The sequence below is a fragment of the Acromyrmex echinatior genome, chromosome 2 (genome assembly GCF_024713525.1).
Source record: "Acromyrmex echinatior isolate Ae372 chromosome 2, ASM2471352v2, whole genome shotgun sequence".
Lineage (NCBI taxonomy): Eukaryota > Metazoa > Arthropoda > Insecta > Hymenoptera > Formicidae > Acromyrmex > Acromyrmex echinatior.
Genome location: NC_141853.1, coordinates 26,083,648 through 26,107,210, shown reverse-complemented (window position 1 = coordinate 26,107,210; position 23,563 = coordinate 26,083,648). Strand labels below are relative to the sequence as shown.

Here is a 23,563-nt window from a genome sequence, read left to right as displayed (position 1 = left end):
CGAATTGATTCTTTTAATTCTTTATATATCTAAACTAATCATATTGCAAAATGCTGAATGCAGCCATTATATGAAAGGGCTAATGATATTTCATAAAAAACAAAAGAACTGAGATCTTTACATATTTTTCGCAATAAATTATTCGCAGTTGGGATTCTTATTAACATCAAATTATATTAATAAGGTATTCTTATAAGATGTTTATTAGCATCAATATTATTAAATTGACAAGCAATTTAATATGTGATATTAATTACTTTAATTTTGTTCATGATTATGATTCTAGATTAAAAAAGATAACGCATGGTTTGCAGAATTGATATGTATATAAATTCACACCGAAATATTTAAAATACTTAAATATTTAAAAATCCGAAATATTTAAAATCCGCTCTGATCGAAAATAGGATTTCTCTTAATTAAATTTAAGAGCTTTACAGTTATCAGGAACTAATTAAATAAGGTATTATGACACAAAACAACTATAACACTATGGTACGTACTATATGATTGTAAGTTATAAGTTGAAACAGAATCGGATGAGTAAAAGATTGAGTATAAAGATATAAAAAGAGATGTGCTGTGCTTGATATTGTTAAGTCTAAAGAAGGTTCAGTTATATTAGCAATCAATGTTTTTCTATTGTCAATATTTAATTATTGTTTACCTAATGAGTGTTTTCTGAAAAGAAATTTCAATATGACGAACTTGAAATTATTGTGTCATAAAATATTGTAGAATAAAAGATACAAACATTAGAAAATTATACATGTAAAATTGTAAAAATTTTTATATTATGTTCTATGTATTTTTTTCTGAAAATCTTGATATTTTTATTATATCAATAACGATAATAAGAAATTATTAAGTTTCTCTTTTTTTTGAAGTAATACGTTCCCTACTACGACTTCTTCTCCGACTTTGGCTACAATCAGAATCATCGGATCTGTCATATGATCTTTTTTCAGATTTTCCTTTTACTCTCTGTTTGTTCGGCCATTGTTGCATCTTCATACTTTTTGCTATTACACGTTTTTGATGATCCAGTTGCGGGAATAAATCTACAAAAGTAATCCAAATTTTCATTAAAAATTGTAACATTATAATTAAATAGACTATTTTCTAAACTTTAAATATAAAGAACAGTTTATTCTTTGTTCATATGTTTGAATAAAGTTTTAATTTTAAGATTATACAGGGTGAATCATGAAAAAATTATCGACTTTATCGACCTAATTGAATTATAACATGTGCAGTCAATTATTTTCTCTTAGGGTAAAAAGTTGATTCAACGACTTTGATTCACTCTGTATGTACTGCTAAGAAAAAAAATTTTTTTAATCGACCACTTAACTCAAAAGTTTCCATTTTATGCCAAAAGGACACCCCTAAAATTTTTATCAAAAAAATATTAAGATTTAGAGGTCGCTAGTGAGTGTATATGTGTGTGTGTGTGTGTGTGTGTGTGTGTTTGTGTGTGTGAACGATTTTTAAATCAAAGATTTAAATGTTCGATTTTCCTTAATATATGTTTCGATTTAATGCAAAAAAATAGCTTAAATCGGATTTTAAGAGATATTATATGTTTTTTTGGTCGCTGAACACGATGCAATAATTTATTTAACTCTACAATATACGTCTTAAGAAATACAGCCCGATTAATGTGAAAAAATGACCAAATTTCGAGTTCAAAATCGATTTTAACAAAGTCCCAAAAATCGTTCAAATAAGTCGTTACTGCCCTCAAATTGTAAGTCTGTTTACCCAAGTCCGTTCAAAACAAGATCCAGTTGAAATTTTCCCAGGACCTTCGACAGGGCCTTTAAAAGTTGCATCTAACTGGATGATAAGAATAAAACACATTTTTTTTCTATCCTTAAAAAAGTTCTAGAATAAATTGCTTTGTGGTTTTGACATTCTCAAATGCTTCAATTTGACAATAAAAAACTCTTTATTAGGAAATAAAATGAATACATAATAAAAAAAATATACTACATATATAATATGTAGTTTATTTTAATTTATTAAATCATATTTTTTTATATTGGATCATCTAAAAAGTATCCGCGGTTTTTTGTCACTAGATGTGTGTTGATGGTCATATATCTAGTGACAAAGTACCGCGGATACTTTTTAGATGACCCAATATTATGTACTCATTTCATTTTCTAATGGAGTTTTTTTTATCGTTAAATTATACTTTAGAATTTGTAAAAAAAATTTTTCTATCCTTAAAAACGTTTGATAATTCAGTTAAATGCAATTTTTGAAGGCCCTGTAAGAGATCCCGGGAAAATTCCAACTGGATCTTATTCTGAGTGAACAGACCTACAATTTGAAAGGAGTAACGACTCATTTGGATCTTGCTTGGAATCTTGCTAAAATCGACTTTGAACTCAAAATTTGATCATTCTTTTATTACACACTACATTACATTAATCTCGGGCTGTATTTCTTAAGGCATATATCGTACAATTAAATGATTGCATCGTGTTGAGCGATCAAAAAAACATACAGTATCACTTTTAAAATTCGGTTTAAGCCATTTTTGCATTAAATCAAACTCGTCAAATGAGACTCGATGTTCGACGCATTAACAGCTTAATAACGTTTCGATGATCAAGTTACAAAAAAATTTTGCTTAAGTTTTATTATATAACGATTCGATAAATTATTATATAGTTATTATTATATATACCAAGAAGTACATTGACATCACTGTTACATCATTACGTCTAGCTGACTGATTTCCGTTACATAATACAGTAACTTTCAAGTCTTATAACTCGAAAAGTACTTCATGAAAAAATATTTTATTATAGTTTTGAAAAACTCTCGAAGTGTGCTATAAAAATACGCAATGAAAAATGGGAGGTTTCATTAAAAAAATTCATGTTGACCTTGCCCTGACCTTAATAGTGCACCTTATCCAAAATCCATTATTTCCACCTTCTTTTTCTCAAGAAAACCTATAACTTTCATATAAAAGGAAGATAGAATGCCAATGCGAGCCAGCACAGGTTGTTGGTATGTAAAAATATCATATTTCGGAATGAAATAAAATTACAGACGTTTCGATCCTTATTATTGGATCATCTTCAATGTTTTTGAAAAAATTTAATTGTGTAAATTTAAATGTACTGACCGCTTACTATTTCGTCAATATAATAAATACAGAATTTGTCTGTATTTAACTAAATACTCAAACGAATTACATTATCTATAATATACAGTTATACATGAAAAATAATAAAAGACATAAAATACTAATACAAAAAATATTAAAGAAACTGGATACACTTACATTACATATTGATGATGGTCAGATAATTTAGAACGTGTACAGTAAGACATTTCAAGAGTGTGTGAAAAGGTCAAAACGAAATTGTTACTAAGTGGGGGAATAATACAATAAATAAAAGGAAAACGAAAAGTCAAACGAATTATAAAAACAAAGTATGCGCATTAACTATTAATTTTGGAAAAATCATTCTTCTTAAAATAAATCATAATATAAAGAATCCAACATTCAGTATCCTCTTGTAAATTTAAACTATTCTCTTGTTTCTTAATATAAGTAGACTCTGAGATTAATCGCTTGTTGTAATTCTTTTCTTCATCTAAAATCTTGACATTGTTCCAATCAAAATCATGATTAAATTCAAATCTATATTCCGTAATAACCTAGTGTTGATTAAGTGTTGATTACGTCTATTGATGTGATTACGATGTTCTGATATTCTAGTTGTTAATAATCTTTTCGTTTAGCCTACTATAAAGCGTTACAAAACAATTAATTTTATATACTGCGTTAGAATGTAAAAAAGAATGTAATTTGTCCTTTTGAACTCTAATAAAAGAACTTAATTTATGTAATCCCACGTAGGCAAAGCTAATCGTTTTGTTATTTTTGAAAAATTGATAAATTCACTAGTGGCTCGCAAATTACAAACATAAAATACAAAGAGCATTCAACTAGGTAATGTTGGATTTGTTGAGTTTAAAAAAATTACAAATATGATCAGAAACTCTCGATTTTTCCAAGTTTTTAACAAATCTTTTAAATCTTTTAATCATAATACCTTATTTGAAGGATTCCGTTTAACAATAGTATCAGTATTCGAAAGCAAAAATTCCATTTTATTTACATCAATTTTGTCAAGAGCTACTACTACATTTCCTTTGTCAGCATGCGAGATTTTAGATGAAGAAAAGAATTACAAGCGATTAATCTCACAAGGGAAGTGCATAAAGTGATAATCAAATTTTGGAATGAATTACATATATATTGTTGGAAAGGTCTTGCCGAATAAACTTCAGCTGTACAATACTTCGCTTGAATGGCGCCTCTAGAGGGTGCTATGTGCAATAGAAGTTTGGTAAACTCTTATGTTCCTACACTCCTCTGAGTCAACTTCGATGACCTTGATATTGTTGTCAATGACCTTGAATGACCTCCAATGTTTTAGCCGTCGCTTGTTACTCGTTAAAAAAATTATTGACAAAATAAGTTTTATAAATGGAATGTATGGAAGACGATCAACTGTAGCAAAAAATATCTAACAAATACTGCTCATATTTCATTATGGATACCTCCGTTATTTGCTGGTGAAATATTATCACGACCCCAAAGTGCGCCACAGAGAAGCTACTCAGTTATCAGTTTGGTAAAACTTTTGTGTTCCTATATTCGTCTGAGTCAACTTCGATGACCTTGACATTGACGTATGTTGTCAAGGTTATGCTCTGGAATGACCTCCAACATTTTTAGCCATTTTAGCTTATTACCCATTATTGACTTAAATAAGTTTTAAGTGGAATGTATGACAGACGATCAACTGTAGCACAAAATATGTAATAAGTACTGCCGATATTTCATTATGGATACTAACCTCCGTTATTTGCTAGTGAAATATTATCACGACCTCAAGTACGCTATGAGAAAGCTATGGTAGGATTTTGCACTTCATTTTTCTATTTTTTATTGGTTTTTAATTTTTTAATTTCATTATATTTATTTATATTTATTTTTATTTTATTTTACTTTATGTTAAAATCAAAACTTATCTTAAATTTCAAAAAAACATAAAAAATAAATGTGATTATAAATTCAAAATTATGAAAAAAAGAGCATCATTTCCAAACTGTTTGACTCATGGATATAAATAGCGGTAAAATATATGACCAATAACAACACATAATGTCACGACAAATTTCTATCTGTGCAATGGTTATACTTGAGATTCATCGTTATATTTTTTGCTGTAAAACAGATAACGATTCTATTGTTTTATACTCCGATTAAAAGATATTAATGATAGAATAAATTATTTTAAATTAGAATCTGGAAATTCTCGTTCTATACTTTTCATGATATGACTTCTGACGTTCTAACATTATTATACGAAGCAGCGTCGCATACAAGTAGACACGTTTTTTACAATTATAACACACGACGGTTGAATTTTATTCCAACTTGATGTAACTCTGCATCTTAAGAATATTTATTAATTTACTGAAGATGGCCAGATTGTGGCCGAAACGTTTAATGTTTTATTGTAATAATCAATTTTTGATGTAATAATAATTAAATATCACAAACTATAACTTGTGCTGTGGTTCCTTATGCTCTTCTTTTCATAATTTATCTTAAAATTGTGACCCGTTGCTTTGAAATCTATCAATCCAATCAGCTTAGTATGGTACAGAACCCACCGCCGAATAGTTTAGTCATGAACAGGAATTCCCTCCAAATGGGCCTGCATGAACAAGATTTGGTTACGAATTACCATTTTTCCTGATAGGTATCCTGCTGTTCAACATGTTTGTTGCGTTTTTCGTTTTATTCCAGAATCTAAAATAAGAGAGTGAAAAAAGAAAAAGAAAAGCAAAAAGACTAATGGTAATGATAACGTTCGAAAAAACGTTACATGGAAATTTATCTGTAAAAGTTTTTTTATCGCTAGTAATACCAGAATCAAAGTTTCAAAATTCGAAATAGCGGATGCAACATGGCACCCAAAAAACATTAAAAGTAAAAAATTAAAAAAAAACAAAATAAAAATAAATACAAAATTAGAAAATTAAAAACCAATAAAAAATAGAAAAATGAAGTGCAAAATCCTACCATAGCCTCCCTATAGCGCACTTGAGGTCGTGATAATATTTTACCAGCAAATAATGGAGGTTAGAGTATCCATAATGAAATATTGGCAGTATTTATTACTTATATTTTTTGCTACAGTTGATCATCTTTCATACATTCCATTTAAAACTTATTTAAGTCAATAACGGGTAATAAGTTAAAATGACTAAAAATGTTGGAGGTCATTCCAGATCATGACTTTGACAACATACATCAATGTCAAGGTCATCGGAGTTGACTCAGACGAGTATAGGAACACAAAAATTTTATCAAACTGATAACTTGTATTGCACATAGCGCCCTTTAGAGGCGCCATTCAAGCGAAGTATTGTACAGCTGAACTTTACTCGGCAAGATCTTTCCAATAATATATAATTCATTTCAATTTGCGATTATCACTTCTCTTGTCAGAGTTTATTTATATTAAGAAACAAAAGAATGGTTTAAATTTATAAGAGGATACTGAAATGCCTTTATATTATGATTTATTTTAAGAATGATTTTTCTAAGTTAATAGTCAATACTAACTCTATGCTGGCTCGCATTGATTTTCTATCTTTCCACAATTTATTTTTTGAAGCCTTCAATCAAGATTGAGAATTTCATATAAAATTTTTTCTTGTATCTCTCTTAGTTTTTAAAATATCCATTAGGACGAAAATGCCTCACCCTTTATATGTATACGAGAGCAAATCAATAAGTACCCGTGTTTCAAGACAGGCGACATTGCTGATGCAAGTTGGCATTGCCATCGTGTACTATCATCTTTCAAACGACGCCATATAAAATTTCAAAGTCAATAATCTTGCAATAATCTTGATTTGACAGCAATTCGTAGTGAGCGTGTTTAATGTTTTCCGATACAATGGAAAAAGAGCAATATCGATCCGTGATTCGTTTCTTATATTTGGGAACTCTTCACCATCTATAACAACCGTCAAATATTGGTTCAACGAATTCAAACGTGGTCGTTCGTCTGTTTTTGATGAGGAGCGCCCAGGCCGCCTGACAGGTTACTGAGGAAATCGTTAAAAAGTCCACGACATGATTCTCGCTGATCGCCGAACGAAAGTGCATGAAGTAGCAAAGGCCATAGGCGTGTCGTACGGAACGGCATTCAATATTTTGCATGATAACTGGGAATGAAAAAGCTGTTGGCCCGATGGGCCGCGATTGCTCACAATGTACCGGCTCACTCCTCCGCAGTCGCCACAGCCAAATTGGTCGAATTACGCTACGAATTGCTGCCGCATCCACCATACTCTCCGGATTTAGCCCCCTGTAACTTCTTCTTGTTTCCAAACTTGCAAAAATGATTCGGTGGAAAGAAATTCACATCGAATGAGGTCATCGCCGAAACAGAGGCCTATCTTGCAGAGTTCGACAAATCGTATTTTTCTGAGGGGTTAAAAAAAATGGCAGAAGCGTTGGGAAAAGTGTATCTTCCTAAAAGAGGACTACGTTGAAAAATAAAAAAAATTTTGTGAAAAGTTTGCGTCTTCATTACTAACACAGGTACTTATTGATTTACCCTCGTACACAGATCTTGAAGCAGGAAGTTTATTCGTCGCTAGTCAACTCAAGAGAACAATTGAGAAATCAAATCGAGGCTGCAGTGCACCAAATATCGCCAGATCAGTGTTTGGCTGCAATACGAGCTGTCCGTACTAGATATAATGCTTGCATTGCTGCAAGAGGCCAACACTTTAACAATATCTACATTAAGCAAGTAAATAAATACAACATGAATAAGTAATGAGAAAGTATAAAAATAAAAACGTTTTGTCTTTTTTGCGATTTTTTTCCAAAACGAGCAAATTCTACAGAACTTTTTTTTTTATTATAGTTTATCGATCCTCTACACGCTCCCGAAGTTTAGCCATTTAAATTCGGGACACCCTGTATAATAAATAAAATGAAGGTCTTCGCCAATACGTGTTCGAGATGGACTTAAGCAAAAATAATAAATGTTAAGAAAACCTCGTTCATCTCAAATTTTAAAGATACACTGAATTTTTTGCATAAAAATAAATATGTATTTGACAATAAAAAAATATCCCGCGAACCGAGATATTGAATATTAAAGTTAGGAAATCTGTCTTACTGACTAAATGTATAGATATGATCATGCGCTATGATCACGTGTGATCACAAATTCTTGTAGGTAAGATCTTGTAGACAAGATATTTCTCTGCTGCAAACTCTTATTTGATTGTATTGAAAAGTGATATGTTTAATAAAGCAATTAAATAAAAATCCTTGGCTCGCTGTCCAAAATGTTGATAATATAAACTTGTGGCCAAAATTCGTACGGGAAATGTTTTGAGATCGAGATTTAACCGATTATAAACGAACGATTCTTATAAATTTAATATTAGAAGAATCCTATATAAATGTAATATTAGAAGATTATTTTATATGATATTTTATGTTTTATATTAAAACAAGCATATATAAAAAGTCGGAAACGCGATTCGCGATAGATTTACTTATTTAAATCGTTAGGTAATATTAGTAATTTTAATTAACAAATTTAATAATACGTTATGAAACATTTGTAACATTTTTCAAAATTTATAGGAATTTGGACAACGGCGGAGTCGCGTTCATAGTTAGCATCTATTTTAAAGAAATGCTTGATTTAAGCTTTAATATACAGGGTGTCATGAATATACGGCCCCACTTGTCCCGAACAGGTAGAGTGGATTAAATTGAGTAGAAAATCCTCTACCATTTTGTAATAATTAACAATCGCAATAATTAACGAGATATTAACGTTTAAAGATAGCCGAATACGCGCGTCCGCTCGACTTACTATTGTCAAAGATATGACCCACCGAGCGCACGGCGCGCGGGCCGCGAGGAGCGGGAATGGCCTAGCAGGCGCACCGCACCCTTTAAGCTTAGATGCTCGCGACGGTAAGCCTCGCTCCTCGCGGCCCGCGCGCTCGATGGGCCATAATAAGTCGTGACGTCAGAAGCGAGGAATGACACATTAATTTAGGTGCATGCCATTTTTAAATAAAGACAACTTGGATGAAACGAAATGACGAGATCATTTTAAACTTGAAAAAATCGATGAAAACTGTCCTTTCCTCCCTTAACAGTCAGTAAATGGTCATAAAAGGCACGTAAAGTGAGCCTACATTCAGGCAGAAACACACGGTCTGACAACTATTAAAACGAGTAAAATATATGCTTTTACATATAAAATTCCAAGATAATTTTAGTTTTCATCGATAGTTACAACTTTGATAAGTATGAAACAAGTCACATTTTCACAATTAAGCAAATAATAACGAAATGACATGTAACATAAATTTTGTCATCAAAACGTCACTTTTCCACGCCTACAAGTTTAACCATTCATGGTGCGCCTCTGTAACACACATACAAGCACGAGCCCATATATGTGTGCTCGTCGTCGGCACCGAGAGTGAACGAGACAGCGAACTCTTTCTCACACTTGTTTCAAGCGACCGAAAATGCCTTCTCGGCAATCTCGGCCGCTCGGTAGCTCGACATCGATAAGGGACGAGGATCATTCTAAATAAGATATAAGTTTAAATTGTAGTATAGCGTACTTCCATTAATCCAGAATAATATAAATATTAAAACGCAACAGTTTATGAGATATTTAATTGTTTACGATTTTTCATATATCTATTATATATCTACCTCCTTCATAAATTCAAGTAGTAAGAATAGTTCAGTAGAAATAGAATTTTATTGGAAAAAAATTATAAACCAGCATTTTTTTTCACGAAAATCTCGAAAGGCAATCAAAAAAAAAATGCGTATGTTTGAGACTCGAGACGAAAGAAGAAAATATGTGAAAAAAAATCGAATAGTTGTAAAAAGCACGTTTTTCGCTTATAAAACGATAGATATCCAGACTTGTATGATGATCACAAATTGATTTACTGAAAATTTAGAACAATTTTATGATTATTTATGACATTATAAAAATGTATATATTAAGGTAAATATAAATTTAGGTTATTTGAATGATTAAATTTTTTGTTATAGAATTACAAAAACATATGTATGAAAATATATCTTCAGATTTATAATATTCTTTTTATAATATCACTATATGAAATATTTACATCATACATAATTAAATGAATTACATTATATAATGATGCACATTTGCAATTATCATGTTATGCTATATAAAGCTTAAATAATTTTTAAATTTTTCTTTATTTTATGTCGCATAAAAATTCGTAATCCTGATATGATGTCATAGTAAGCATAAATGATTTGTAAAATTTTATTTATTTCATGCCGCATAAAGTAAGATAAATATACTCTAAAATTTTGATAAACAAATGTCGATTTTGATGTACGAATTTTGTTGAAAGAATTCGTAATCTTGATGTGATGTAATAACATAGTAAGCATAAATGAATTGTAAATTTTTCCTTATTTTACGCTGCATGAAGTAAGACACTATAGTAAGATAAATATACTATACAAGGGCAAGGTGAAAAGTTCTCGGCCTAGAAGTGAAAGAATAAGTTTTTTACTTTAAAAATACATTTATTTGTAGCAGTACCATCTATGGGTTAGGCCGAGAACTTTTCACCTTGCCCTCGTAAAGTTTAGACGAAAAGTCCTCTACTATATATCTTACAATTTTCGCAATAGTTAATAAGATATTAATCATTAAAAATCGCCGAATTGATTTTCAATAATTTTTTACTCAAGTAATATCAACTTTACAGAAATACAGTAAAAGACAAAAATTGTTTATTTTCTCCTCAGGTAGAATTTTTTTCTGAGAATTTGTTCAGAATTTTTTATCAACTTTCTAGTACTGCATTTTCTTATTGGCAACTATAATATTTTTACCAACATGAGAAAATGTGGTACTAAAAAATTCTGAAAAAATCTAAAAAAATTGTCACAATTCTATAAGAAAATAAACAATTTTTGTCTCTTGTCTATTTTTTCGTAAAGTTAATAATACTTGAGTAAAAAATTATTGAAAACCAATATTCGGCGATTTTTAATAATTAATATCTTGTTAACTAAAAAAATTGTAAAATGGTAGAGGACTTTTCATCTCACAATCAGTTTAGTCCACTCTACCTGCCCACGAGCGTTGTCAGAAGAGTTATCAGACACCCTATATATAAATACATGCATATTACATACATGATCAGTATGAATGACAAAATAAAATCCAATATATGCCAAATTTAAAAAAGTGTTCAGATAAGCGTGCGACGCTTATTAACTCAATGTTAGCATAGGTAGGCTATCTCAAAAGTTACCACCATGGATTCAAATCGTCGATACTCCATGCGTTTTCAAGAATATTTATAATTGCGTTATATAAGTATAAGAATATGTATATAAAAATAATTAATAAACTCTCTCTCTTAATAAATACATTCTAAAAATAAAAAAACAAATTAAATTATAATTAAATTTTTTTCGTTAAAATATTCCCAGTAGACAAATGTACATATACTTTACAGCAACGTCACATTTATCTTAGAAATCATCCAATGCTTCATAGATGAGCCGATTGTGATTCGAAATATTGCAGCAACGTTTACACTTCATAATAAAACGATTTTTTGCAATTAAACCATTATAAAATGACTTTAATATACTATTATAAAAACTTTAAAAAGTGGGTATCTTTTTCCGTATAAAAAAATGAAATAATTTCGTTAATATGCATCATATCAAATAGCCATGTGAAGCATTCAAAATCTGATTTTTCTATAAATTTAAAAAAAAAGATTACTCTCCGATTATTAGGAGCTGAGACAACAATTTTTTTTCAAAAAATCACTGTGACTCTAATTTTTAAGATTAAGAGTTCCGTTTGGCATCAATTTGCCAAGGAAGAATTGAACTTGCTATTAAAAAATTCTCCAATTTTTTGCTGCCGAAAAAGTTTGTTTAAAACCATTGAAACGTTGAAGAACGCGAGGCAGTGCGCCGGGCGGAGTGAGAGAAGCCGGCGCGCTGTTGAATGGAGAAGATCGGGCCGCTCGGTGATTCGCGCGTGGTAAAATTTGCTAAATTTACATTTTTTCAGCAATAATTGATGTGGAAACATGATTTTTTAAATCTGGGATAGCTCGACGAGATACAAACAAATAGCTTAACCAAATGTTTCGCAAAGTAATTGTAACCATGAAATTTTTAGTTTTTTGTTTCTTAAATTTTTATTTTTTCTGTTTATTACTAAAAAATCAAGTTTGAGTATGGAGTGCATGTTTAACAAATTTAAGTCACATTAGTTACGTTTCTTTATTTAATATGCTGTAAAAAAGTGTCCAATTAGACAATTAAATATGTACGGAATTATCAATACAAAATTGTTTTTGTGAATTTAATTGCAGATGCAAATATGATATATATAAACAAATAATTAATAAACAATTTGCAAATGTTAATGTAACTATTGAATATAGTTGCAAAATATATTTTTCGTGTAACATCAATTTACTCTATATTTGTGAAAGTTAGTGTTATATCTTTACTAACATTTGACTAACATTTTTTTTTTTAAATTATTTATTAATTATTTATTTACATATGTTATATTTGATCATGTCATCACAATTAAATTCACAAAAACAATTTTGTACTGATAATTTCGTACAAATTATTTACATACATTAATTGTCCAATTGGACACTTTTTACAACATGTTAAATAAAGAAACGTAGCTAATGTGACTTAAATTTATTAATCAGACATGCATTCCATACTCAAACATGATTTTTTAGTAATAAATCAAAAAAATAAAAATTCAAGAAACAAAAAAAATTTTTTAAACTAAAAATTTCATGATTATAATTCGAGATTTTTTTAAACAGTGAATTTAATTCTTCCTTGACAAATTGATACAAATTGGATAGACGGAACTCTTAATCTTAAAAATTAGAGCCACAGTGATTTTTTGAAGGGAAAAAAAAATGGTTATCTCAGCTCCTAATAATCGGAGGGTAATCTTTTTTTTTTAAATTCGTAGAAAAATGTCAGATTTCGAATGCTTTACACGGCTATTTGATATGATGCATATTAACGAAATTATTTCATTTTTTTATACGGAAAAAGATACCCACTTTTTAAAGTCGTTTTATAATAGTTTAACTGCAAAAAATCGTTTTGTTATTACGTGATAGCGCAACTCTTGAAGAAGAAAAATCACCCCTGTAAATTGCTATACGATTGCTTAAAAATGAAGAAATTAAGTTTTCCGCAGATTTTTAATGAATAAATGGCTTTTTGCAAAAACTAATGATTTCAGGCTTGTTCAGGACTAGATTTGTTCGTTATTACAAGGGCTACATTTTACGATAATTTCAAAGCGGTTCAATCTCAATGAACAGAGAACGAGTAAAAAAAAATCTTTTTCAGTGTCTTCTATTTTTTTTCTACTAAACTAATAGATTGATTTTAATGTTCCACGTCTCATTTTGTAAGTATTTCGAATACATTTTTTATACCGAATTTTTTTCCATACAATATCTTTCGTTTCATAAGCGAAAGAAGTACTTTTTGCAACTATTCGATTTTTTTTACGTATTTTCTTCACAAGTCTGGAGTCTCATACATCAAACATACGCATTTCTTTTCTGATGGCCTTTTGAGACTTGAAAAGAAATACTGGTTTATAATTTTTTCCCGGTAAAATTCTACTTCTACTAAACTATTCTTGCTACTCGAGTTTATGAAGAAAGGATATGTAACGCGCATAAAAAATCATAAACAATTAAATATCTCATAAACATAAACTGTTACGTTTTAATATGATTTATACTATTCTCTTTGGATTAATGGGAGGGGTATACTATTACTATAATTTATTAAAACTTATATGTTATTTAGAATGCTCTCCGCTCCTTATTGATGCCTAGAGTCGCCGAGCAGCCGAAATTGCCGAGAAAATATTTTCGATTGAAACAAGTAACTAGTATGAGGAGCTCGCTGTTCATGCTCGTTCATGCTCGGCGTGCCGCAGACGGACATGGGTTTAAGTGTGTGGCTACCGATTTCGCCAGACCACCGTCTGATTCTGTGTCAACGCAGAGTTTTTTGGCTGAGTAGTCAGGAGCTTTAAAGAAGAATTTCTTCTCAAAGATCATCTTATTTCGTGACTATGAATTGTTATGATCTCAAGACGATCTTGATTGAATAAGGACAGTTTTGACCAAGACGATCTTAAGCTGCCTTAAGCTTTGACTATACAGGTCAAAAAGTAGTTTCTCATATTTGAATAATTTATAATTTATAAGAATATCACATGAGATCTTTAAATTATGATTTTGAAGCTTAAAAGAGAAATGACTTGAGAAACATGGTAGAAATACAAGAGTATTCTCATCCTGTGGAACGAATTTAGAACTCTACGCGCATCAGCTTGATGACGTCATATTCGTGTAGACTCGGTACTTTTCGGAGTGCTTCGATATAATAGCTACACATTAAATGGGTGCGTTCCGAGTTACGCATGAAGCGCATGATGTATCGTTTTATCCTTCTTTATTATTTGGTGAACAATAAAGACAAATGATGCATTATGCATTTCATGCATAACTTCGAAGGCACCTAATATTAAACAAGGGCAGATGATGTATCGGAAGCATCCGCGTGACGTTTCCGAACGCAGCCACAGATATGACTGCTCGCTGTCACAACTGTTTGACATTATTGTGAGATCATTGTTGTGGTTATTTGATAGTAAGCTTGTTATTTGATATTTGAATCTGATATTTGATAATGTTCCATGTTTTTTTATTTGTACGTAATCTTCCTCTCATAATTTCTCAAAATTTTTCTCCATTATTAAATATAAACTGTCCCTCGACAATTTTTATATTTAAATTAATACATTAAATTAATACATTAATACATATAATTGTATGTGCAAAGCATTTTATTTTTTTACACATTTACATGAAAACTCTTTAAAATATTGATTGGCTTTAAAATGTCACTCTGTGTTGAAAATTTTATCCTTTAATATTTTTTAATATAAATATTCAAAAAAAAATACTTTCATTTATACTTTATCTATTTGTAAATAACAACAAAAATTAACTTACATTTCTGCACTTTTCCATAATTTTAATATCAAATTGCACATAATTCATTAATGTTATTGTGCTAATGTTATTAGACAATTCAAATTTGCCGCTTAATGATGACGCATCAAGCTAAAAATCCTAAAAATAGAGATCGACCAAACTGTAGACTTGATCTATGATTGGCTCTGCCATATTGTTATGAAACCGATGAGAGTGAGAGAAGCGACACAGCTTGCTATTAAAATTCTCATTGAAATTGGCGTTGATATATTGGTGCGTATTTCCAAGATCACGTGATTTCCGATTTCACAACATCATGTCGGGCTTTGGCTGATCTCTACTTTTAGGATCTCTAAGTCAAGCTGCAATTTTCATTGGCTGGGTATACTTGGGATGCGCAATATCCTTGTATTTCTACTATGTTGACGATTTGAGTGTTTATAACCTCACATTCATGTGATGTAGGATATAGCAGAGCAAGAAATGTACCTAACGTTTTACTTATTGGTTTATTTAATGTACACTCACTGACTAAAAGCAACAATTTTTTTTAATGAGTTTTGAAATGCAGTCTGTTTATTGAGTGATTGATTCTTACTTATGGATCCATAAATAAGGACCAGCTCGATGATTATGCATATTCTGAAAACCGTAGAAAAAAAATTGTTGCAACCCTTTTAGTCGGTGAGTGTATGTAATGTTTCAATTAATGTATGTAATGTTTTCTTCGATGCACATAATATTGGGTCATCTAAAAAGTATCCGCGGTACTTTGTCACTAGATATATGACCATCAACACACATCTACAAAAAACCGCGGATACTTTTTAGATGGCCCAATATTTTATTTGGAATTAAAAATCTGTTTTATCGACATCGATCAAATTCGACTGTCGCACCAGCATCCTTTTAAAGACTCGTATACTTTTGTGCCTTGCAGATTCCTCTGAGCAGTGCAGTTAAAAGAAAAAAATGTTTTAATTATTGTTCGATGTCCGCTTTTAACATCCACCATTTATTACCGGTACTTTGTCATTAGATATATGACCATCAACACACATCTAGTGACAAAAAACCGCGGATACTTTTTAGATGACCCAATATTTAAAATATTAAAAAGTTGTATGAAAAAGTACAATGACGAATTTAATTTTTCCTAATATTGATTCCATATTTGTGGGTGCGAGCGTGCGTGTGTATATATGTATGTACGTGCGCGCGCGCGCGCGCGCGCGCGTGTGTGTGTGTGTGTGTGTGTAAATTATTGATTATTTTCGATTCTATATAATTATTATTTTTATTTCTATGTACCTTGTGATTTTTCTAAAGCTTCTTTGGCAGAATTCATTTCCGCTTCTTGAATACTATGTCCTGAAGCCGTAGCTAAACGTTTTCCTTGGAAATATACAGCGACTGTATAAACCCTTGTATTAGTTGGTCCTTTACACTCGATGACTCTAAAGAAAAAGCAAGCCACATAAGAATGCATATAAAAATAAATCTTTTGCATCATTTGTTCCTTGTATCTCTAGGAAGAAAATTTAGACATTTGCAAAAATAAATACTATGTACACATATGTAATTTTATAGAGGCTTTTTTCATAGGCAAAAAAATAAAAACTTACTTGTACACGGGAATATCTGGTTCACCACCGTCCATAGTTCTTAAAGTTAAGCAACACTGTTGTAATTTACTCTTTGGATCATTCCAGTCTTGATTCATAATAAAATCTTGCAAACGTGGGAAGAAGCATACATCACAAAATACGTGACAATACTTTAAACCCTTATCGACATAAAGCGCGCCAAGAAAAGCTTCTAATAAATCTGCTCTGTCTTTTGTTTTCAATTCAGCTTTTGGATTTCCATAAAGCGCATACTGAGTCATACCGAGGTCATCACAAACGACTGCTTGCGTTTTATTATTTACGAGAGAGCTTCGTAATAACTGCAACAAAATGATTATAAATTTAATAGAAAAAAAAATTATCAAAACAATTTACGAATAATGCTTACCGATAAATGTCCCTCATGATGTTCCGGAAAGTACTTATACAAGTATTCAGAAACGATAAGCTGCAACACGGTGTCTCCTAGGAACTCTAGTCGTTGATTAGATCCTAATGTTAAATTAGTATATCCTATACTACGATCTGTGAACGCTCTAGCAAGAAGACGAATATGAGTGAATTCTATTCCAATTGATTCCTCGAACTTGGTTAATTTCTGATAACATAAGATAAAAAAAAAGTGATTTCATAGTTGAAAGTTTGTTTAAATGCTGATTAATACCTGTAACAGTTCAAAGCTGGAAATCCATTGTCTATCTCCTGTCGGTTCCTGTTCTTGAAGAGGATGTCGTGGATAATTAACCCAAACTTTAGCAAGATCCTCTTCACCCTTAAAAAGCGTCTCCCCAAAAACCCGATCAGCCACTTCTATTCCTCCATCAAGAAATAGTGAACCCATCAACGCTTCGAAGCAATTCGCCATTGCATGTCTTAGCTCCAAGTCGTGACAGAGATCGCTACCATGAGCATAAAGCATATACTCTTCTAAATTCAGTTTCTTCGCCAATACGGCAAGATGCTGATTTTGTACAATTGCTGCTCTATAAGTAGCCAAACCGCCCTCCTCCAAATCCGGAAACATATGGAAGAGATGAATGGAAGTAAGGAATTCAACAACCGCATCACCAAGAAATTCTAACCGTTCATTATGCGCTATCGATGATTCTGTTTCCGTTTTCGCGCCGAATCTGGACATTATGTTTATCAGAGTGTTGATACCACGCTTACGCGTGTTCATATAATGGATCCTGCGATCGCCGTACTCGGGCTGTCTTATGCCACAATTCGTCAAGGAATTCCGCGCGTGATCCGGATTCGTGCCAAAATTCTCGCGGTAGCTGGGATGCGTAAGAGCTAGTTGGAGTAGATACCTGTTCTTGAATTCGTATCCTAACGTGCGTTCTAGATTATCCAGAGATTTGTGGAATCTCAAATGGCAGACTAGTACTGGTATCAACATCGCATGTTGTACAATATCACACATAATGCCAGTTCTGTAAAATCCTTCGGAACTGACATCGACCGTGACATCGCGTTTCATTTTGCTCTGAGTACGTAACTCTTGCAATTTATTTTCCTTTGCCTCTAATTTTCTTTTATCTTCGAAGGATGGTTTTGACATGTTTGCGAGTAGATGTCGAAATTTCACGTAATCTCTCCAGGCTTTTTGGTAACTAGTAAAAAGCATGTTCATAGAAGCTTTATGTATTAAGAAAAATGTAATTTACAAAAAATTGAAAGAAAGGTTTCTTATGGCATTCATTAAATTTATTGATCACTTCTAAGAAATTTAATAATTATTTTAAAAGGTAAAAAATGTAAAAATTACTCTATATTAGTACGCATAATGGTATTAAAATAAAGTTATGTACTGCAATGTATATAATCAATGTATATATATGTACTATAATCAGAAAAATATAATTTTAAATTAATCGAAAATCGAAATATATTGATGCAAAAATTTCATTATGTAAAAACTACTAAAAGGTACAAACAAGAATAAACCAAATCTCGAAAATTGGATTCTAATCTTATTGATTTAAAATTGTACCAGCTTATCCTGTAAGATACTTACTCTGCATTTCCTGCGTAACTAAGTTGTGGTGGACGAATACCAAAATGAACTATTTCGGGATAAGTAAGCAGTGTCTTATTGCACAATTCTTCTTGATTTCTATCCAATTGATCAACACGAACGCTGCACGGTTTCTTGCCTGGATAAGTCACAACCATTCCCTTTACCTCATCAGCAAAATCTTGCCATTTATATTGTGGCATCGCCACTAATCTTGATAGATTGTCTGGATCTATTAAGAGAGTACTACTCTTTATCAAATAATTCAGAACTTCGTTCATTGATAGAATCTCTTGACCATTGTCAGTCAAGTCACGTACAAATCTTGGCATAAAATGAAACTGTCCGCAGCCAGATTTGTCCTGAGCTGCATGTAAATCAAAATCTACGAGTTCCAAAATCTCTTTAAATAAATATGTCTCTGTAAAAATTTAAAATATTTTGTTAAGTTAGATAACAGAAGAGAAATATTTTTTATGTATTAGAACAAACTACTTACGAAAGAAGTCTAGTTCCTGTATTGTAAAATTTTCCGGCAATTTCTCTTCTATATATAGAATTGTATACTCAATATTAAATCTTATAACTTTGCATGTAGGTAACTTAACCAATGGGAAATGAGAAAGCATGGAGAAGCCTTCAAATATAAATTCATGTTCGTCATGTTTAATAATCGTCGGTGTCTTTGTAAGAAAATTTGTCGGTGGACTAATAGTTATTCTATAATGATATAATTTATCTGCATTGTTCGTATTTAAATCACATTTGTTTATCGCACCTTCTCCAGCATAGATCCCATGTCGTATACCTGAACGTCTCGATTTTGCACTGCATCTACATAATGGACCATCATTCATCTATAATTTAAAAAAAAACACTATATTTTGAAATGTTAAGGCCAATGTAAAAAAAAATTACTTATAAAACATTTCTCGATATTACTTCGCCAGGATCATTAAACCACATTTCAGGATGCAATCTTTGTGGATGTTGTTTCTTTGCCATTAATTCTTCCATTGTTCTGTCATCTTCATCCATAGAATTGTCGCTATCGGATGAAGAGCTGCTACTGCAAGCTTCAGATTTATGACGACAAAGACGTGCTCTTGTTTTTCTTGGAGGTGGTTCATAAGGAGGCTAAATGAGATAACATATTATATAATAGTTATACATAATTTCTTTATATTTCTTTATAATTATGGGAATACCTGCAATTCTCTCGCTGCAGCTGCTCTGTCTATTAACATTTTCTTAAATGTTACACATAATTCTTGTAGTTTCAAAGTACTTTTCACTATTTTTGAATTATTTTCATCCCTGACATAATACAAATCTGCTGGCGATGTGCGTGTCCAAATCTTTTTTTCACTTTCAAGTAAACCTTTAGATCCCAATACTGATAATTCATTTAGTTTTCGCTTTATGTCCTTACTTGTTGCACAATAATTACGCCTAATGTAAAAAAAAATAAAACATAAATAAGGAGCATACAGTAAAATGTTTTTCGTAGAAGTCATATATTTAAAATTTTACATGTAAACGTTTCGGTCAAGTCGTGACCATCATCAGTACAATAAAGAAAATGTGAGATGTTAAATAAAATTGAGCATTAACATGTCGAAATACAAAAATCCGAAAATTAATCGTTTTCTTGATCTTTTTGACAAGAAAATTCAAACTTATTTCTTGATAATTGTATGTTAAACACGGGATTATCAGATTCCATGTTTTCACAACTATCAAATATAATGTTATAATGCGATATTATTTGGTAATAAAGAAAATTAGCTTGGATGCAAAAATTTTCAATCCAATAGTAAAATGTTATGTACATAATTACATGACTTTTGTATATAGCTTGTATAGCTCTGTGTATAGCTCTTACAAGGAATATAGAAGCAAATAAATTTTGACTAAAGAAAAAGCATTGAAGATATATATTTTGCAGTATGGAAATAGATTGTATGGACGAGTATCAGAAGACAAGCAGGTTCAAAAAATTGGGCAAGGATAAGGTGATGTGAAGTAGGCTTTAGAATGAAGAATTGAATACAATTAAATGTTCTAAAGAAATAAAAAGAAAAGAAATAGAAAGGAAACAAAGAGAATGAAGGGGAAGAGAAAAGGCTTAGGCTAATTCTACAATGTGCTCTTTGTTTTCTTGCTGTTTGTCTCTGTTTATCTCTTGCCTTTTTGGTCAATAATGGCTATTCTACAATGTGCTTTTTGTTTTCTGTTTCTTGCTTTTTGCTATTTTTTACATCTTGTTTTTTTTCTTATCCGGTTTTTTGTTTTATGTCGTCTGAAATAAAAGTTAAACTTCGGAAGAAACAAGAAACATATAACAAGAAAAACAATGGTCGATAAAACGGTTGTAAAGAGGAAAGAAGCAAGAGGCAAAAAGCAAGAACAGGAAACAAAGAGCTCATTGTAGAATTGATTCTAGATGTATAGATACAACATAGGACAAGTATTATAAAAGAGAAAAAATGAGTAGTGACTAAATAACTAAATAATAAGCACTGAGAAAGTTATAAAAAGCAAAACTGTGTATATATAATATAAGTAAATTGAAAGAGAATGTTTGTATAGATTTGGTTTTTTTGTGACAGTGATAGACTCAGGCTACAACAATAATTAGGTTAAGTAGCTAGTTTAATTAATTTAAGTAGATCTATAAAGGAAATAAGTTAAAGATATGGATGAATGAGTAGATTCAGTTTTATTTATTTATAAATGATGTCTCTTCTTGATAATATAAGTAACAATAAATAAATCTACATAATTCTTGCATGTAGGAAGCATGTAGGATTGTACAGAATAAAAATCAACAGTAATCGATTTCTTTTTTCTAGAAAAATCAGTTTTATAATATACAAAAGTCTTACCTATATTTCTCTAACAATATCTCTCTCTCAGTAAGACTTTTTGTTCGTTTACTGTTATTAGTCGATATAGTGTCCTTGGTTAAATGAGACTCCCGTGATTTTGATCTTTTCCTACTTCTATTGCTTATGTATGATTCTTCTGAGCAAGTATGACTTCCATGTTGTTTAGATTTTTCAAAATGCTTGCTATCATGTGAAGAGTCTCGCAAATTAGATATTTCCCTATTATGATAACGATATCTGTCTCTGTAATCTTCATATTGTGATTTGTATACTTTCTCATGTGTACCATGTGGACTTTTAGATTTCTGTTTACTAACTGTATGCTTGGATATTTCTCTGTTATTGTACCTCCATTCTTCCATTTTTTGCGATGCTTCATATGTTTGCGTCAGATGTAATCTCTCTTTGTCATTATACTTTGTTGTACTTGTATCATACCATGAAGTAGATGCATATGTTGTCCAACTCGTGGAAGAGTTGTTAGAGTACCATTCATTACCAGTATTATCATTGTATACATTTTCAGATTTCGTATTCCAATTGGCATAATTTTCATTCATATATTCTTGTGCAGAATCCATTCTGCCATAATACTGATTGCTACACTGTGAATTCATTTGGTTCTGATAAGGAATATTATTGGAGAAATTGATTTCATTTTGATAGGTATTAGATGCATAGTACATTGAATTTGTCAAATTAACATCAGGAGGAATATTATTTGATATAGTTGAAGAAGGAATGTTCGATACATCAAGAGAAATATTTGGAGGAGGTACGCTGTAGGAATATGATGAATTATAATTGGGAGGTTGAGAATAGTCAGAAAAATTTGATATCTGAGAAGTTGGATAATATTGTGTGTTCTGCTGAAACATCTCGGTATTCCAACAGTATGTCTGGTCCGTATTCATCATTGAGGGATCTGTCATTTTTATGCGAAATTATTTCTCTTGAAAGTAATTTTTAAGAAAAGATGCAAAGCTCAACATATATAACATGTTATTCAAATAATCAGAACAAAAATTTATTAGTACAAACTTTTTCCATCTTTTATTTTATACCTGTTGGACAATACTTCTTTTTTTAATTATAAATTAAGTGTATTAAGCATTAAAACTTTGACACATTACAGTTGCTTCTGTATCTTAATCATTTTCCTCATGTTCTTAATAACCTTTAATTTCAGATTATTTTTTCAGTTCTCTTTTACATATTACTTTACCAATTCCTTTTGGTACAAAATAATACATTATTTAACACACTTTATACTTCTTCCTTCATAACTACTTCATGCTTGTTAATTATATCCATTACTAATTATATCACTTAATCACATTCGTAACCGCAATAAATCATAATAGCTCTTGCATACAGAACGCGCCAATGCGGCAATGCTTAAGATGCCATTTCATGCAACGAAGCTTCGCTGGCGAAGACCCCCCCCACTCCGTTGATTCCATTCAAACGAAGTATCACTCATAGTTCAACACTGGCCTAATTTCCATCAAGGGTTTAATCTGGATCAGAATGTAAGAACCAACCAATTACAGTCGAGTATTCCCCTATTATAGTCGAACGACAGGGGAATGCTCAACTTGTTAGTTGGTTCTTACATTCTCCTCTAGTTTAACTCTCGGTGGAAACTAAGCTACGTCGAACTATAGTATGGTCAACGATGGCGATGCTGCAAACACTTTGAAGCGTTTTTTAATTGGTCAGTTTGTAAAATTCTTTCTTCTAATTGATTCAAAGCGTCCATCAAATGTTTTTCAAAGTGTTTGTAGCGAGACTTTGACCACAGCCTATGAGCGAAG

The 23,563-nt window shown here is 31.1% G+C and overlaps 1 protein-coding gene and 1 long non-coding RNA gene across 4 annotated transcripts; one reads left to right on the top strand and one right to left on the bottom strand.

Moving 5' to 3' along the window:
• Positions 1-185: 185 nt before the first annotated feature.
• Positions 186-23,209, bottom strand: drosha (ribonuclease 3 drosha). Of its 3 annotated transcripts, none has more exons than XM_011067154.2 (11): positions 21,744-23,209; positions 20,064-20,307; positions 19,798-19,992; positions 19,634-19,712; positions 19,355-19,492; positions 18,856-19,276; positions 17,500-18,451; positions 17,224-17,433; positions 16,833-17,155; positions 16,519-16,664; positions 186-1,061 (listed from the first exon to the last, which is right to left on the bottom strand). In XM_011067154.2, the coding sequence occupies exons 1-11, from the start codon at positions 22,676-22,678 to the stop codon at positions 865-867; spliced, it is 3,840 nt and encodes a 1,279-aa protein (XP_011065456.1). In that variant the 5' UTR covers positions 22,679-23,209; the 3' UTR covers positions 186-864. The 3 variants fall into 3 exon arrangements, with proteins under 3 accessions (XP_011065456.1, XP_087258956.1, XP_011065455.1); XM_087402830.1 differs by having other exon boundaries at positions 19,355-19,712; positions 21,744-22,671; positions 22,811-23,209; XM_011067153.2 differs by having other exon boundaries at positions 19,355-19,712.
• On the top strand, positions 14,867-16,345 carry LOC105152726 (uncharacterized). Its single transcript, XR_015544086.1, has 2 exons — positions 14,867-15,692; positions 16,148-16,345. It is a non-coding gene; the product is annotated as an uncharacterized LOC105152726 (long non-coding RNA).
• Positions 23,210-23,563: the final 354 nt, after the last annotated feature.